Source organism: Anomaloglossus baeobatrachus, chromosome 2 (genome assembly GCF_048569485.1).
Source record: "Anomaloglossus baeobatrachus isolate aAnoBae1 chromosome 2, aAnoBae1.hap1, whole genome shotgun sequence".
NCBI lineage: Eukaryota > Metazoa > Chordata > Amphibia > Anura > Aromobatidae > Anomaloglossus > Anomaloglossus baeobatrachus.
In genome coordinates this window covers 785802347-785823134 of record NC_134354.1, presented here as the reverse complement: position 1 = coordinate 785823134, position 20788 = coordinate 785802347, and the positions used below count along the sequence as shown (strand labels likewise).

At 39.3% G+C, this 20788-nt stretch overlaps 1 protein-coding gene across 6 annotated transcripts in view; it reads right to left on the bottom strand.

Moving 5' to 3' along the window:
* Positions 1–20788, bottom strand: part of PLEKHB1 (pleckstrin homology domain containing B1) — a 146061-nt gene that overhangs the window by 37297 nt on the left and 87976 nt on the right. For 5 of the 6 annotated variants that reach the window (XM_075337620.1, XM_075337619.1, XM_075337622.1 and 2 more), the window contains 2 exons: positions 13742–13796; positions 13504–13656 (listed from right to left, as the gene is read on the bottom strand). In XM_075337620.1, the coding sequence (XP_075193735.1) occupies positions 13504–13656; positions 13742–13796 (208 nt within the window). Of the gene's footprint in view, positions 1–13503; positions 13657–13741; positions 13797–15377; positions 15420–20788 lie in introns of all 6 variants that reach the window. The other variant, XM_075337623.1, reaches the window with a different exon arrangement.

Here is a 20788-nt window from a genome sequence, read left to right as displayed (position 1 = left end):
TATATGTACAGCCGGTATAACCTGGACATCTCCTGTATATAATTATATATGTACAGCTGGTATAACCTGGGCATCTCCTGTATATAATTATATATGTACAGCCAGTATAACCCGGGCATCTCCTGTATATAATTATATATGTACAGCTGGTATAACCTGGGCATCTCCTGTATATAATTATATATGTACAGCTGGTATAACCTGGGCATCTCCTGTATATAATTATATATGTACAGCTGGTATAACCTGGGTATCTCCTGTATATAATTATATATGTACAGCCGGTATAACCCGGGCATCTCCTGTATATAATTATATATGTACAGCCGGTATAACCTGGGCATCATCTCCTGCTTATAATTATATATGTACAGCCGGTATAACCTGGGCATCATCTCCTGTATATAATTATATATGTACAGCCGGTATAACCCGGGCATCTCCTGTATATAATTATATATGTACAGCCGGTATAACCTGGGCATCTCCTGTATATAATTATATATGTACAGCCGGTATAACCTGGGCATCTCCTGTATATAATTATATATGTACAGCTGGTATAACCTGGGTATCTCCTGTATATAATTATATATGTACAGCCGGTATAACCCGGGCATCTCCTGTATATAATTATATATGTACAGCCGGTATAACCTGGGCATCATCTCCTGCATATAATTATATATGTACAGCCGGTATAACCTGGGCATCTCCTGTATATAATTATATATGTACAGCCGGTATAACCCGGGCATCTCCTGTATATAATTATATATGTACAGCCGGTATAACCTGGGCATCTCCTGTATATAATTATATATGTACAGCTGGTATAACCTGGGCATCTCCTGTATATAATTATATATGTACAGCCGGTATAACCCGGGCATCTCCTGTATATAATTATATATGTACAGCCGGTATAACCTGGGCATCATCTCCTGTATATAATTATATATGTACAGCCGGTATAACCTGGGTATCTACTGTATATAATTATATATGTACAGCCGGTATAACCCGGGCATCTCCTGTATATAATTATATATGTACAGCTGGTATAACCTGGGCATCATCTCCTGTATATAATTATATATGTACAGCCGGTATAACCTGGGCATCTCCTGTATATAATTATATCTGTACAGCCGGTATAACCTGGGCATCTCCTGTATATAATTATATATGTACAGCCGGTGTAACCCGGGCATATCCTGTATATAATTATATATGTACAGCCGGTATAACCTGGGCATCCCCTGTATATAATTATATATGTACAGCCGGTATAACCTGGGCATCTCCTGTATATAATTATATATGTACAGCCGGTATAACCCGGGCATCTCCTGTATATAATTATATATATACAGCCGGTATAACCCGGGCATCTCCTGTATATAATTATATATATACAGCCGGTATAACCCGGGCATCTCCTGTATATAATTATATATGTACAGCCGTTATAACCTGGGCATCTCCTGTATATAATTATATATGTACAGCTGGTATAACTTGGGCATCTCCTGTATATAATTATATATATACAGCCGGTATAACCCGGGCATCTCCTGTATATAATTATATATGTACAGCCGGTATAACCCGGGCATCTCCTGTATATAATTATATATGTACAGCCGGTATAACCTGGCCATCTCCTGTATATAATTATATATATACAGCCGGTATAACCCGGGCATCTCCTGTATATAATTATATATGTACAGCCGGTATAACCTGGGCATCTCCTGTATATAATTATATATGTACAGCCGGTATAACCTGGGCATCTCCTGTATATAATTATATATGTACAGCCGGTATAACCCGGGCATCTCCTGTATATAATTATATATGTACAGCCGGTATAACCTGGGCATCCCCTGTATATAATTATATATGTACAGCCGGTATAACCTGGGCATCTCCTGTATATAATTATATATGTACAGCCGGTATAACCCGGGCATCTCCTGTATATAATTATATATATACAGCCGGTATAACCCGGGCATCTCCTGTATATAATTATATATGTACAGCAGGTATAACCCGGGCATCTCCTGTATATAATTATATACCGTATATACAGCCGGTATAACCCGGGCATCTCCTGTATATAATTATATATGTACAGCCGGTATAACCTGGGCATCTCCTGTATTTAATTATATATGTACAGCCGGTATAACCTGGGCATCTCCTGTATATAATTATATATGTACAGCCGGTATAACCTGGACATCTCCTGTATATAATTATATATGTACAGCTGGTATAACCTGGGCATCTCCTGTATATAATTATATATGTACAGCCAGTATAACCGGGCATCTCCTGTATATAATTATATATGTACAGCTGGTATAACCTGGGCATCTCCTGTATATAATTATATATGTACAGCTGGTATAACCTGGGCATCTCCTGTATATAATTATATATGTACAGCTGGTATAACCTGGGCATCTCCTGTATATAATTATATATGTACAGCCGGTATAACCCGGGCATCTCCTGTATATAATTATATATGTACAGCCGGTATAACCTGGGCATCTCCTGTATATAATTATATATGTACAGCTGGTATAACCTGGGCATCTCCTGTATATAATTATATATGTACAGCCGGTATAACCCGGGCATCTCCTGTATATAATTATATATATACAGCCGGTATAACCCGGGCATCTCCTGTATATAATTATATATGTACAGCCGGTATAACCCGGGCATCTCCTGTATATAATTATATATGTACAGCCGGTATAACCTGGGCATCTCCTGTATATAATTATAAATATACAGCCGGTATAACCCGGGCATCTCCTGTATATAATTATATATATACAGCCGGTATAACCCGGGCATCTCCTGTATATAATTATATATGTACAGCCGGTATAACCCGGGCATCTCCTGTATATAATTATATACCGTATATACAGCCGGTATAACCCGGGCATCTCCTGTATATAATTATATATGTACAGCCGGTATAACCTGGGCATCTCCTGTATATAATTATATATGTACAGCCGGTATAACCTGGGCATCTCCTGTATATAATTATATATGTACAGCCGGTATAACCTGGACATCTCCTGTATATAATTATATATGTACAGCTGGTATAACCTGGGCATCTCCTGTATATAATTATATATGTACAGCCAGTATAACCCGGGCATCTCCTGTATATAATTATATATGTACAGCTGGTATAACCTGGGCATCTCCTGTATATAATTATATATGTACAGCTGGTATAACCTGGGCATCTCCTGTATATAATTATATATGTACAGCTGGTATAACCTGGGCATCTCCTGTATATAATTATATATGTACAGCCGGTATAACCCGGGCATCTCCTGTATATAATTATATATGTACAGCCGGTATAACCTGGGCATCATCTCCTGCATATAATTATATATGTACAGCCGGTATAACCTGGGCATCATCTCCTGTATATAATTATATATGTACAGCCGGTATAACCCGGGCATCTCCTGTATATAATTATATATGTACAGCCGGTATAACCTGGGCATCTCCTGTATATAATTATATATGTACAGCCGGTATAACCTGGGTATCTCCTGTATATAATTATATATGTACAGCTGGTATAACCTGGGTATCTCCTGTATATAATTATATATGTACAGCCGGTATAAACCGGGCATCTCCTGTATATAATTATATATATACAGCCGGTATAACCTGGGCATCATCTCCTGCATATAATTATATATGTACAGCCGGTATAACCTGGACATCATCTCCTGTATATAATTATATATGTACAGCCGGTATAACCCGGGCATCTCCTGTATTTATTTATATATGTACAGCCGGTATAACCCGGGCATCTCCTGTATATAATTATATATGTACAGCCGGTATAACCTGGGCATCTCCTGTATATAATTATATATGTACAGCTGGTATAACCTGGGCATCTCCTGTATATAATTATATATGTACAGCCGGTATAACCCGGGCATCTCCTGTATATAATTATATATATACAGCCGGTATAACCCGGGCATCTCCTGTATATAATTATATATGTACAGCCGGTATAACCCGGGCATCTCCTGTATATAATTATATATGTACAGCCGGTATAACCTGGGCATCTCCTGTATATAATTATAAATATACAGCCGGTATAACCCGGGCATCTCCTGTATATAATTATATATATACAGCCGGTATAACCCGGGCATCTCCTGTATATAATTATATATGTACAGCCGGTATAACCCGGGCATCTCCTGTATATAATTATATACCGTATATACAGCCGGTATAACCCGGGCATCTCCTGTATATAATTATATATGTACAGCCGGTATAACCTGGGCATCTCCTGTATATAATTATATATGTACAGCCGGTATAACCTGGGCATCTCCTGTATATAATTATATATGTACAGCCGGTATAACCTGGACATCTCCTGTATATAATTATATATGTACAGCTGGTATAACCTGGGCATCTCCTGTATATAATTATATATGTACAGCCAGTATAACCCGGGCATCTCCTGTATATAATTATATATGTACAGCTGGTATAACCTGGGCATCTCCTGTATATAATTATATATGTACAGCTGGTATAACCTGGGCATCTCCTGTATATAATTATATATGTACAGCTGGTATAACCTGGGCATCTCCTGTATATAATTATATATGTACAGCCGGTATAACCCGGGCATCTCCTGTATATAATTATATATGTACAGCCGGTATAACCTGGGCATCATCTCCTGCATATAATTATATATGTACAGCCGGTATAACCTGGGCATCATCTCCTGTATATAATTATATATGTACAGCCGGTATAACCCGGGCATCTCCTGTATATAATTATATATGTACAGCCGGTATAACCTGGGCATCTCCTGTATATAATTATATATGTACAGCCGGTATAACCTGGGTATCTCCTGTATATAATTATATATGTACAGCTGGTATAACCTGGGTATCTCCTGTATATAATTATATATGTACAGCCGGTATAAACCGGGCATCTCCTGTATATAATTATATATATACAGCCGGTATAACCTGGGCATCATCTCCTGCATATAATTATATATGTACAGCCGGTATAACCTGGACATCATCTCCTGTATATAATTATATATGTACAGCCGGTATAACCCGGGCATCTCCTGTATTTATTTATATATGTACAGCCGGTATAACCCGGGCATCTCCTGTATATAATTATATATGTACAGCCGGTATAACCTGGGCATCTCCTGTATATAATTATATATGTACAGCTGGTATAACCCGGGCATCTCCTGTATATAATTATATATATACAGCCGGTATAACCCGGGCATCTCCTGTATATAATTATATATGTACAGCCGGTATAACCTGGGCATCATCTCCTGTATATAATTATATATGTACAGCCGGTATAACCTGGGCATCTCCTGTATATAATTATATATGTACAGCCGGTATAACCCGGGCATCTCCTGTATATAATTATATATGTACAGCCGGTATAACCTGGGCATCATCTCCTGTATATAATTATATATCTACAGCCGGTATAACCTGGGCATCTCCTGTATATAATTATATCTGTACAGCCGGTATAACCTGGGCATCTCCTGTATATAATTATATATGTACAGCCGGTATAACCCGGGCATCTCCTGTATATAATTACATATGTACAGCCGGTATAACCTGGGCATCTCCTGTATATAATTATATATGTACAGCCAGTATAACCCGGGCATCTCCTGTATATAATTATATATGTACAGCTGGTATAACCTGGGCATCTCCTGTATATAATTATATATGTACAGCTGGTATAACCTGGGCATCTCCTGTATATAATTATATATGTACAGCTGGTATAACCTGGGTATCTCCTGTATATAATTATATATGTACAGCCGGTATAACCCGGGCATCTCCTGTATATAATTATATATGTACAGCCGGTATAACCTGGGCATCATCTCCTGCATATAATTATATATGTACAGCCGGTATAACCTGGGCATCATCTCCTGTATATAATTATATATGTACAGCCGGTATAACCCGGGCATCTCCTGTATATAATTATATATGTACAGCCGGTATAACCTGGGCATCTCCTGTATATAATTATATATGTACAGCCGGTATAACCTGGGCATCTCCTGTATATAATTATATATGTACAGCTGGTATAACCTGGATATCTCCTGTATATAATTATATATGTACAGCCGGTATAACCCGGGCATCTCCTGTATATAATTATATATGTACAGCCGGTATAACCTGGGCATCATCTCCTGCATATAATTATATATGTACAGCCGGTATAACCCGGGCATCTCCTGTATATAATTATATATGTACAGCCGGTATAACCCGGGCATCTCCTGTATATAATTATATATGTACAGCCGGTATAACCTGGGCATCTCCTGTATATAATTATATATGTACAGCCGGTGTAACCCGGGCATCTCCTGTATATAATTATATATGTACAGCCGGTATAACCTGGGCATCCCCTGTATATAATTATATATGTACAGCCGGTATAACCTGGGCATCTCCTGTATATAATTATATATGTACAGCCGGTATAACCCGGGCATCTCCTGTATATAATTATATATATATACAGCCGGTATAACCCGGGCATCTCCTGTATATAATTATACATATACAGCCGGTATAACCCGGGCATCTCCTGTATATAATTATATATGTGCAGCCGTTATAACCTGGGCATCTCCTGTATATAATTATATATGTACAGCTGGTATAACCTGGGCATCTCCTGTATATAATTATATATGTACAGCTGGTATAACCTGGGCATCTCCTGTATATAATTATATATGTACAGCCGGTATAACCCGGGCATCTCCTGTATATAATTATATATGTACAGCCGGTATAACCTGGGCATCATCTCCTGTATATAATTATATATGTACAGCCGGTATAACCTGGGCATCATCTCCTGTATATAATTATATATGTACAGCCGGTATAACCCGGGCATCTCCTGTATATAATTATATATGTACAGCCGGTATAACCCGGGCATCTCCTGTATATAATTATATATGTACAGCCGGTATAACCTGGGCATCTCCTGTATATAATTATATATGTACAGCTGGTATAACCTGGGCATCTCCTGTATATAATTATATATGTACAGCCGGTATAACCCAGGCATCTCCTGTATATAATTATATATGTACAGCCGTTATAACCTGGGCATCTCCTGTATATAATTATATATGTACAGCTGGTATAACCTGGGCATCTCCTGTATATAATTATATATGTACAGCTGGTATAACCTGGGCATCTCCTGTATATAATTATATATGTACAGCCGGTATAACCTGGGCATCATCTCCTGTATATAATTATATATGTACAGCCGGTATAACCTGGGCATCTCCTGTATATAATTATATATGTACAGCCGGTATAACCCGAGCATCTCCTGTATATAATTATATATGTACAGCCGGTATAACCTGGGCATCCCCTGTATATAATTTTATATGTACAGCCGGTATAACCTGGGCATCTCCTGTATATAATTATATATGTACAGCCGGTATAACCCGGGCATCTCCTGTATATAATTATATATATACAGCCGGTATAACCCGGGCATCTCCTGTATATAATTATATATGTACAGCCGGTATAACCTGGGCATCTCCTGTATATAATTATATATGTACAGCCGGTATAACCCGGACATCTCCTGTATATAATTATATATGTACAGCCGGTGTAACCCTGGCATCTCCTGTATATAATTATATATGTACAGCCGGTATAACCTGGGCATCCCCTGTATATAATTATTTATGTACAGCCGGTATAACCCGGGCATCTCCTGTATATAATTATATATGTACAGCCGGTATAACCTGGGCATCTCCTGTATATAATTATATATGTACAGCCGGTGTAACCCGGGCATCTCCTGTATATAATTATATATGTACAGCCGGTATAACCTGGGCATCCCCTGTATATAATTATATATGTACAGCCGGTATAACCTGGGCATCTCCTGTATATAATTATATATGTACAGCCGGTATAACCCGGGCATCTCCTGTATATAATTATATATATATACAGCCGGTATAACCCGGGCATCTCCTGTATATAATTATACATATACAGCCGGTATAACCCGGGCATCTCCTGTATATAATTATATATGTACAGCCGTTATAACCTGGGCATCTCCTGTATATAATTATATATGTACAGCTGGTATAACCTGGGCATCTCCTGTATATAATTATATATGTACAGCTGGTATAACCTGGGCATCTCCTGTATATAATTATATATGTACAGCCGGTATAACCCGGGCATCTCCTGTATATAATTATATATGTACAGCCGGTATAACCTGGGCATCATCTCCTGTATATAATTATATATGTACAGCCGGTATAACCTGGGCATCATCTCCTGTATATAATTATATATGTACAGCCGGTATAACCCGGGCATCTCCTGTATATAATTATATATGTACAGCCGGTATAACCCGGGCATCTCCTGTATATAATTATATATGTACAGCCGGTATAACCTGGGCATCTCCTGTATATAATTATATATGTACAGCTGGTATAACCTGGGCATCTTCTGTATATAATTATATATGTACAGCCGGTATAACCCAGGCATCTCCTGTATATAATTATATATGTACAGCCGTTATAACCTGGGCATCTCCTGTATATAATTATATATGTACAGCTGGTATAACCTGGGCATCTCCTGTATATAATTATATATGTACAGCTGGTATAACCTGGGCATCTCCTGTATATAATTATATATGTACAGCCGGTATAACCTGGGCATCATCTCCTGTATATAATTATATATGTACAGCCGGTATAACCTGGGCATCTCCTGTATATAATTATATATGTACAGCCGGTATAACCCGAGCATCTCCTGTATATAATTATATATGTACAGCCGGTATAACCTGGGCATCCCCTGTATATAATTTTATATGTACAGCCGGTATAACCTGGGCATCTCCTGTATATAATTATATATGTACAGCCGGTATAACCCGGGCATCTCCTGTATATAATTATATATATACAGCCGGTATAACCCGGGCATCTCCTGTATATAATTATATATGTACAGCCGGTATAACCCGGGCATCTCCTGTATATAATTATATATATACAGCCGGTATAAAACGGGCATCTCCTGTATATAATTATATATGTACAGCCGGTATAACCTGGGCATCTCCTGTATATAATTATATATGTACAGCCGGTATAACCTGGGCATCTCCTGTATATAATTATATATGTACAGCCGGTATAACCCGGACATCTCCTGTATATAATTATATATGTACAGCCGGTGTAACCCGGGCATCTCCTGTATATAATTATATATGTACAGCCGGTATAACCTGGGCATCCCCTGTATATAATTATTTATGTACAGCCGGTATAACCTGGGCATCTCCTGTATATAATTATATATGTACAGCCGGTATAACCCTGACATCTCCTGTATATAATTATATATATACAGCCGGTATAACCCGAGCATCTCCTGTATATAATTATATATATACAGCCGGTATAACCCGGGCATCTCCTGTATATAATTATATATGTACAGCCGTTATAACCTGGGCATCTCCTGTATATAATTATATATGTACAGCTGGTATAACCTGGGCATCTCCTGTATATAATTATATATATATACAGCCGGTATAACCCGGGCATCTCCTGTATATAATTATACATATACAGCCGGTATAACCCGGGCATCTCCTGTATATAATTATATATGTACAGCCGTTATAACCTGGGCATCTCCTGTATATAATTATATATGTACAGCTGGTATAACCTGGGCATCTCCTGTATATAATTATATATGTACAGCTGGTATAACCTGGGCATCTCCTGTATATAATTATATATGTACAGCCGGTATAACCCGGGCATCTCCTGTATATAATTATATATGTACAGCCGGTATAACCTGGGCATCATCTCCTGTATATAATTATATATGTACAGCCGGTATAACCTGGGCATCATCTCCTGTATATAATTATATATGTACAGCCGGTATAACCCGGGCATCTCCTGTATATAATTATATATGTACAGCCGGTATAACCCGGGCATCTCCTGTATATAATTATATATGTACAGCCGGTATAACCTGGGCATCTCCTGTATATAATTATATATGTACAGCTGGAATAACCTGGGCATCTCCTGTATATAATTATATATGTACAGCCGGTATAACCCAGGCATCTCCTGTATATAATTATATATGTACAGCCGTTATAACCTGGGCATCTCCTGTATATAATTATATATGTACAGCTGGTATAACCTGGGCATCTCCTGTATATAATTATATATGTACAGCTGGTATAACCTGGGCATCTCCTGTATATAATTATATATGTACAGCCGGTATAACCTGGGCATCATCTCCTGTATATAATTATATATGTACAGCCGGTATAACCTGGGCATCTCCTGTATATAATTATATATGTACAGCCGGTATAACCCGAGCATCTCCTGTATATAATTATATATGTACAGCCGGTATAACCTGGGCATCCCCTGTATATAATTTTATATGTACAGCCGGTATAACCTGGGCATCTCCTGTATATAATTATATATGTACAGCCGGTATAACCCGGGCATCTCCTGTATATAATTATATATATACAGCCGGTATAACCCGGGCATCTCCTGTATATAATTATATTTGTACAGCCGGTATAACCCGGGCATCTCCTGTATATAATTATATATATACAGCCGGTATAAAACGGGCATCTCCTGTATATAATTATATATGTACAGCCGGTATAACCTGGGCATCTCCTGTATATAATTATATATGTACAGCCGGTATAACCTGGGCATCTCTTGTATATAATTATATATGTACAGCCGGTATAACCCGGACATCTCCTGTATATAATTATATATGTACAGCCGGTGTAACCCGGGCATCTCCTGTATATAATTATATATGTACAGCCGGTATAACCTGGGCATCCCCTGTATATAATTATTTATGTACAGCCGGTATAACCTGGGCATCTCCTGTATATAATTATATATGTACAGCCGGTATAACCCTGACATCTCCTGTATATAATTATATATATACAGCCGGTATAACCCGAGCATCTCCTGTATATAATTATATATATACAGCCGGTATAACCCGGGCATCTCCTGTATATAATTATATATGTACAGCCGTTATAACCTGGGCATCTCCTGTATATAATTATATATGTACAGCTGGTATAACCTGGGCATCTCCTGTATATAATTATATATATACAGCCGGTATAACCCGGGCATCTCCTGTATATAATTATATATGTACAGCCGGTATAACCCGGGCATCTCCTGTATATAATTATATATGTACAGCCAGTATAACCTGGCCATCTCCTGTATATAATTATATATATACAGCCGGTATAACCCGGGCATCTCCTGTATATAATTATATATGTACGGCCGGTATAACCTGGGCATCTCCTGTATATAATTATATATGTACAGCCGGTATAACCTGGGCATCTCCTGTATATAATTATATATGTACAGCCGGTATAACCCGGGCATCTCCTGTATATAATTATATATGTACAGCCGGTATAACCTGGGCATCCCCTGTATATAATTATATATGTACAGCCGGTATAACCTGGGCATCTCCTGTATATAATTATATATGTACAGCCGGTATAACCCGGGCATCTCCTGTATATAATTATATATATACAGCCGGTATAACCCGGGCATCTCCTGTATATAATTATATATGTACAGCCGGTATAACCCGGGCATCTCCTGTATATAATTATATATATACAGCCGGTATAACCCGGGCATCTCCTGTATATAATTACATATGTACAGCCGGTATAACCTGGGCATCTCCTGTATATAATTATATATGTACAGCTGGTATAACCTGGGCATCTTCTGTATATAATTATATATGTACAGCTGGTATAACCTGGGCATCTTCTGTATATAATTATATATGTACAGCCGGTATAACCTGGGTATCTACTGTATATAATTATATATGTACAGCCGGTATAACCTGGGCATCTCCTGTATATAATTATATATGTACAGCTGGTATAACCTGGGTATCTACTGTATATAATTATATATGTACAGCCGGTATAACCTGGGTATCTACTGTATATAATTATATATGTACAGCCGGTTTAACCTGGGCATCTCCTGTAGATAATTATATATGTACAGCCGTATAACCTGGGTATCTACTGTATATAATTATATATGTACAGCCGGTATAACCTGGGCATCATCTCCTGTATATAATTATATATGTACAGCCGGTATAACCTGGGCATCTCCTGTATATAATTATTTATGTACAGCTGGTATAACCTGGGTATCTACTGTATATAATTATATATGTACAGCCGGTATAACCTGGGTATCTACTGTATATAATTATATATGTACAGCCGGTTTAACCTGGGCATCTCCTGTAGATAATTATATATGTACAGCCGTATAACCTGGGTATCTACTGTATATAATTATATATGTACAGCCGGTATAACCTGGGCATCATCTCCTGTATATAATTATATATGTACAGCCGGTATAACCTGGGCATCTCCTGTATATAATTATTTATGTACAGCCGGTATAACCTGGGCATCTCCTGTGTATAATTATATATCTACAGCTGGTATAACCCGGGCATCTCCTGTATATAATTATATATGTACAGCCGGTATAACCCGGGCATCTCCTGTATATAATTACATATGTACAGCCGGTATAACCTGGGCATCTCCTGTATATAATTATATATGTACAGCTGGTATAACCTGGGCATCTTCTGTATATAATTATATATGTACAGCTGGTATAACCTGGGCATCTTCTGTATATAATTATATATGTACAGCCGGTATAACCTGGGCATCTCCTGTATATAATTATATATGTACAGCCGGTATAACCCGGGCATCTCATGTATATAATTATATATGTACAGCTGGTATAACCTGGACATCTCCTGTATATAATTATATATGTACAGCCGGTATAACCTGGGCATCTCCTGTATATAATTATATATGTACATCCGGTATAACCTGGGCATCTCCTGTATATAATTATATATGTACAGCCGGTATAACCTGGGCATCTCCTGTATATAATTATATATGTACAGCTGGTATAACCTGGACATCTCCTGTATATAATTATATATGTACAGCTGGTATAACCTGGGCACCTCTCTATATAATGATATATGGACCCCGCTGGTATAACCTGGGCACCTCTCTATATAATGATATATGGACCCCGCTGGTATAACCTGGGCTCACCTCCACACTCTTGCCCGGACCGGACATTCGCGCAGTTGTTTCTCAGCAGGATGCTCTCCTCGATTCTCCGGCGGCTCTCATCGGGGTAGTAGAGGAGTCTCCCGTCCATCCAGAGGTCAAACCAGTGCTTTTTCCATCGACGCAAAACCGAACCTAGAGACAATTGTGGGGACTTTTTAGCTCAGACTATTAATATGGGAGAAGGAAAAGCATTGCTACACTAAGAGCCTGCACTTACTCTGCCTCCAGAGCCACCCGCTCTTCACCAAAGCCATCTCCACCTGCGGGGTACCCTGCGATAGACATCAAGAGAAGAGGCAATGAGTGGATATGGCTTATCGCTAGGGCGCCGCATGTTACCTTTTAGTGACCGCTGTAAAAAGAAGTATAACTTCACTGCCTTTATAATTTACCAGCAACAGCGCCACACTTTTAGTAGAGGCTGTGCCTGGTATTACAACTCACTTCAAATGTATTCCTATAGAAGTGAATGTAACTGAGCATTAATAAGTATAAGCGTGCAGCTGATCCCATCAATAAAAAGAAAAACTGAAAAAAAATGTCAAAATCGCCGGCATTGCTCAGGTGGGATTTTGGACCAATCTTCCACACCAACACTCATGTGTTTTTATTAGTTGTTTTGACCACTGGAGGTGGTTTTTTTAGACTAAGACTTCCCGTCCTTTTAAGAATAGTTTTCAGCAGTTTCCTTATCATCAGAGGCAGGATTACAGTGACTTATAACCCTTCTATACACAGCTGATCGCACAGGATCCACCAAGAACAACTCTGCTCCTTCTGTACAATGACTCTTGCACACGCTCATTAGATGCTTCAATACAAAAGATATGGGCAGGTTCTGTTCATTGCTACTAATGTACATGTGCATTACCTAAAATAGGAAGATAAAGACTAAAAATTGAGCAGTAATGTAATGTATCTAAATGCTGCAGCAAAAAGGCAGCAAAACACAGCAAAAAAATGCAGAAAATAATGCAGCAAAAACGCATTTAAAAAAAAATGCAGCAAAACACAGCAAAAACAAAGCATCAAAAACGCATTTAAAAAAAAAAAACTCAGCAAAAATGTAGCAAAAAGACAGCAAAAAATCCAGAAAAAAAAATATAGCAAAAACGCATTTAATAGAAAATCATAAAAAAATTGCAACAAAACAGCAACAAAATGCAACAAAAAAAGTATTAAAAAAATCAGCAAAACACAGCAAAAAGAAAAAAAACAAAAAAACATCAACAATGCATTTAAAAAAAAATCAGCAAGAACTGCAGCAAACGCAGAAAAAAAAAACCACAGCAAAAACTCATTTAAACAAAACAACAAAAAAATGCAGATAAATAACCATAGCAAAAATGCATTTAAAAGAAAATCAGCCAAAAAATGCAACAAAACAGCAAAAAAAGCATTACAAAAATCAGCAAAACACAGCAAAAAAAAAACAAAAAACAAAAACCAGCAACAATGCATTTAAATATTTAAAAAAAATCAGCAAGAACTGCAGCAAACACAAATATATATATTAGGATCACTAGGATTATTTTCTGATGATGCTTCTTCCTTAAGTGGAGAAACAGCAGTGATCAGTGGCAGCTCTGGTTGCTGCTGATAGAGGCAGATGCAGGCTGTATAATACAGCCGTCATCTGCACTTTGGGCAGCGGTCTCACATGCGCGATTTGCGGCGGGAACGTGTTAATATGGCTCTTCTGATTGATGTGCATCTCCTCTACTGCTGCACCAGAAGATTTTAAAGCCGATTGTATCTGGTTGTTCGGCCGCAGATTTACACGTCGCTAATTATGTCACTTGCAGAAAATGATGTGTCTGATACTGAATCTTCAGAAGGGGTCATTCACTTACATGGCGGCGGTGGCCGGGGTCAGCACCACGCTGTGATCCGTCCTGAGGATTTATAATGAGAAATGTAATTGTATTATCTGAGATAACCAGGACGCGGTATTAACAAAGCAGAGCGGCGCTGATACATCCTCCGGTGTGCCCCATAAAACAACCGACGCCCCGAGTGTGCAGAAAGTATTAATGACCCTCAGTGCCCACAATCCAAGTAACTGATTCTCCTTCTCTCCAGGACTCAGCGATGGACTGATATATTATACCGCCAAGACAGAGATTAGTAGAGCAGAGAGGATACAGATCGCCTGCTGCAACCACTAGATTGAAAAGACAAAACTGCTGTTTTTTGGTTCCTACTTTACTGTTGTTGCTGTTTTTTTGTTGATTTTTTTGCTGTTTCTTTGTTGCTGTTTTTTTTACTTGTTGCTGGTGCTTTTTTGCTGCTCCACTTCTTGCAAAAAAAAAATGCATAAAAAAGTGATGAAAACTTCACACGCCCCCACTGCCGGGCATCTTTGTCTCTAGTGAGGCCTCCTGCCATTTGATTTTTTTGTATTTTAAAATTTGGGGGTCCTAAGAATTGTGCACCAAGGAAACCAACCCCATAACCCCCCCCCCTTCGCCTGCAGAGAGGATACAGATCAAAGTGGGGCTCACCTGCTGCAACCACCAGATCGAAAAGCCAAAATTGCTGTTTTTTTTGTTGCTGTTTTTATTGTTGTTGCTGTTGCTTTGTTGTTTGTTGCTGTTTTTTGTTTTTTTTTAATTTTTTTTTGTTAAAAAGTGATGAAAACATCACATGCACCCACTGCGGCACATCTGTGGCACTAGTGACATCTCCTGCTTTTGTTTGGATTTTAAAATTTGGGGGTCCTAAGTATTTTACACCGAGGAAACCAGCCCTGTACACCCCCATCCTCACTACTCTCTACTTTTTGGAAATGTAAATTTTGGTAGTATATTGGATGTTTAGATTTTTGGTCCAAGATATGAGTTTATACCGAGGGTTAGAAACGGGGTCTGAATTTATTTATTTATTTTTTTTTTTTTTTTTTTTTTTGTGTTTCTTCCCTTTTTTTCCAAAACGTTTTTATTGATTTTTCAAATTTGTAAAAACATGACAAGTATCATTGCAAAAAAAGAACATTCGTCTGACAAAATGTGACATAGAGGTGGGTGATACCCCAATTTGGAGTTCCATGTTGCTGTTCGATTTAAGATAGTATACAGTAACATTAAACCAAAACAGAGGTAATGAAATATAATATAACATATGCAATACAATTCGTTAAATCTCTGTGTCGTCCCTGAATGATTTCAATTTTGCTAGCGTGTCTTGGTATTCCCAACCGTCTCGTCTCCCCCTCCCGCCAGAGCCCCCTCCTAGGTGATTCTCAGTTTACCCAGGCTGTCCTGGATATCGCTCAGGATATACCACTCCGAGTGAACAAAAGGTGCCATCAGGTTAATTATTTCTCCCTGTGTGAATTGGCTTTCAATAAAATGTCTCCATCTCACAAAAAACTTGGCTGTCAACCCATCTTTATCCCTCTCCGCTTCTAGTTTTTCCCACTTCAGAAGGTTGTGTAATTCGCCCACAACCTCCTTTATGGATGGGCCCTCCCTTTGAATCCAGTGTTTTAAGATGCAACGCTTAGCTATCATGGCTATGTCATGCATTATTGCGTATTTCCTCTTTTCCTGCGTGCTCGGTCCTCCTCCTACTCCTCCCTCAAAGGAGTGGAAAATCCACACCATTAAGTCTAGTTTGCTGAAAATTCCCCATGTTGACTGGGCAAATAGTCTGACTTGGTTCCAGAACCTAGCGATTGTCTCACATTCCCATAGCCCATGCAGCATATCCGTTTTTTCTTTTTGACACTTAGGACACCACCTATCCCTACCTGGTATGTTGAAACCTATAATGGCCCTATGTAGAATTCTGAATTGAGTGTCTCTCCATCTCTCATTGGTAATGTGTTTCCGCACTTGTACCCATCCTCTCAGTATATCATCCACCACTTCTTCCCTTCCCAATTGTTTCCCCCACGCTTTTAAAGTCCGACTATCCTCCCGTGAGATAAGCACCCCCCTTAGCGATCGATATATTTTAGAGACATTTATACTTGTTACATCACATTCCAGTAACTCATCAATCGAACTTCTGTTCAGCTCTCTTCCAACCACACCCAGGTCTCCTATTATTCCATGTTTCAATTGTTCATACTGGATGACATGTGAGCTATTAAGGTTGTACTTATCCAACACTTCCCGACCTGTCATCCACCTCCTGTCCTCCACATTCATAACATCTATCATTCTCCTGACTCCCCTCTCTTTCCATCTAGTAAATAGCTTGTTTTCTCGTCCCAGGGGAAAATTTGGGAATGCCCAGGGGTTCAAGTACTTGGACACTTTCCATGAGAGCCCCAGTTTTTTCCTTACCGACTTCCATGTTAGCATGGTGTCTCGGAATATAATTGAGTTCCTTATGTGCCCTTCAACCCTGGATAGTGGGGAGTGCAGAATGGACGTCAGATCCCACGGTGACGCATATTTAGTTTCCATCGCATGATCTGAGTGTCTACTCGTTCCTCTCACCCAATCAATTACATGCCTCATGATACATACAAGATTATACCCTTGGACATCTGGAAAGTTTAGACCTCCCTCCTCTGCTGACTTCATCAGCGTACGCAGCTTTATTCTGGGTTTCCTTCCCCTCCACAGAAATTCTGTATACGCGGAGTTGAGCTTATTCACATCCTTTAGTTTTAGCAGTAGCGGGATTGTCTGGAAGGGATACAGCAGCCTAGGAAAGCTCATCATTTTTATCAGGTGGCATCTTGCCAGTAATGGAAGTGGCAGACCTTTCCATCCCTTTAATTGAACTATAATTTTCCTGATTAGCGGTCCATAATTCAAGTTATAGATTGTTTCCACCGATCTTCCTATATGCACTCCCAGGTATTTAATTGAAGATTGTGCTATAGGAATTCCACATAGACAGCCATCCCTTATTTGTCCCCCCATTGTCCCATGATGCCCCTTTAGGAACATGATCTCGCATTTTTTTTTGTTCAGTTTGAAACCGGAGAATGAGCCAAATTTTTCAATCAAGGCAAGAGTCTGTGGCAAATCCGCACCGGGGTCCCCCATATAAAGTATGATGTCATCAGCAAAAAGCGCTGTCTTTACTTCTGAACCCCTTATCTTGATTCCTTTAAAGCTATTTTGTCCCTGTAGTATTCTTGACAACGGCTCAATTGCCAGGTTGAATAAAAGAGGAGATAATGGGCAGCCCTGTCTTGTTCCCTTCATCAAAGGGAACACGTCTGATAGAAAGCCCGGAGTGTGTACCCTAGCTCCCGAGTTGGCATAAAGGTTTCTAATGTAAAGTCTCATCTTGCCTACAATCCCTATGGCCTCCATTACCCTGTCTAACCACCCCCAATTTACATTATCAAACGCTTTTTCTGCGTCAAGTGTAACTAGGGCAGGTCTAGCCCCTCCCTCAGTGAGACCCAGTCTAACCGCGTCTACCACTAGAATTGTCTTTCGGATATTGGTAACGGCATTTCTCCCCTTAATAAACCCCACCTGGTGATTCGTAATGATCCTAGGTAAGATCTCGGCCAGTCTATTAGCCATGATCTTGGACATAATTTTTAAATCCTGATTTATGAGCGATATAGGTCTATAACTAGAGGGATCATCCAGGTCCTTGGTTCCCTTGGGGAGTAATTTAATATATGCTATGTTGGAATTTTTGGGTATTTCCGCCCCTCCCAGGAAAGCATTAAAGACTGAGGTTAGATCCGGCGAGATCAGATCCTTAAGAGCCTTATAGAATTCACTATTGAAACCGTCAGGTCCCGGTGCCTTGTTGGTGTTAAGCTCCCCAATTGTTCTCGTCACCTCCTCTACTGTGATATCTGCGTTTAAGGCACTCAAATCTTCCTCCGTCAAGCTAGGCATTTGGGCTTGTCTTAGCCACTCTGCCTCATCAGTCATGTCGTTATTCCCTGACCCATATAGTTTTCTATAGTAATCTCCCAACAGTTTATTAATGTCCTTAGGATCCGTAGTCACCTCTCCCCCCTTTGTTTTCAGTTTAGAGATCACTGTCATCTTTCTGCTGCCCCTTGCCAGATTGGCCAACATCCTTCCCGCCTTGTTGCCAAACCTATGTAAGTCAACCTCCTTGTGCGACCAGAATAGTTGTTCCTTTTTTTTGGCCCATTCGTCAAATCCCTCTTTTGCCTCCAGCCATCTGCCTTTTGTCATGGGAGATCTATTTGTCACATAATTTGTATATGCTACCCGTACTGCTTCACTATGGAAATTATAATTCTCATTGGTTTTCCGTTTGATCATGGCTGCGTACCCCACCAGACGGCCCCTTAGGACCGCTTTTGCCGTTTCCCAAAATATCACTGGGGACTCTCTATGTTCCTTATTGTCCTCTGCGAATTCTCCCCACCACTCCTGTAGCACCTTATGGAAATTATCTTGCCTGAGAAGGAACGATGGGAATCTCCATATGATCTCTGTACCTCTCCTGAATTTCTCTCTAATGCCCAATCTCACCGGACTATGATCAGAGATCACCATATTCTCTATCACACAATCTTGCGTTCCACTCAGTAAGTCTTGCGAGATCCAGAACTGATCAATACGTGACCAGCTATCATGAGGGTGAGAGAAGTGTGTATACTCTCTATCATGTGGGTGAGTTAGTCTCCAGATGTCTTTCAGTCCTACGTCTTCTAATGTTACATCCCTATTGTCTAAACTCCTGCCCACATTAGCTGTCCCCTCCTCGCCCCTCCTCCTATCTTCAGCTGAGTCTGGGACGGTGTTAAAATCGCCTCCCACTATAATGTTAGCCTCCCCATCTGCTAATATGATGGCCTTTATGTCATCATGAAATGTGATTTGTTGTGAATTTGGGCCATAGACATTATAAATACTGAGTTTACCCGCTGGACTAACGATTGTTAAGTGCTGCCACCTTCCATGGTCGTCTGCCTCATGTGCCACTACCTCATGACTGAATTGTTTATTTATTAGAATCATAGTGCCCGCTTTTCTACCTTGTGCCGCTGCCCCGTAAACGGTGCCCACCCAATGTTTCTTCATGCGGAAAAAGTCCTCCCCCCCAAGTGGGTTTCCTGTAATAAGGCAATGTCTGTCTTTAGTCTTTTCAGATGTCTCAATATCATTGCTCGTTTGTTAGGTGATCTCAGCCCTTTAACATTCCACGTAGTTATCTGTATCATGTTAACCTGTGTATTCTGCTTTTACTACTCCCTCCCCTATGGGCCCCTGCATCAAGGAAGACGAGATGTTCGACACTAGAATCACAGTTGGTACCACAAAATCGACACTCCCTTTCCCCACCTTGCAAATATAAC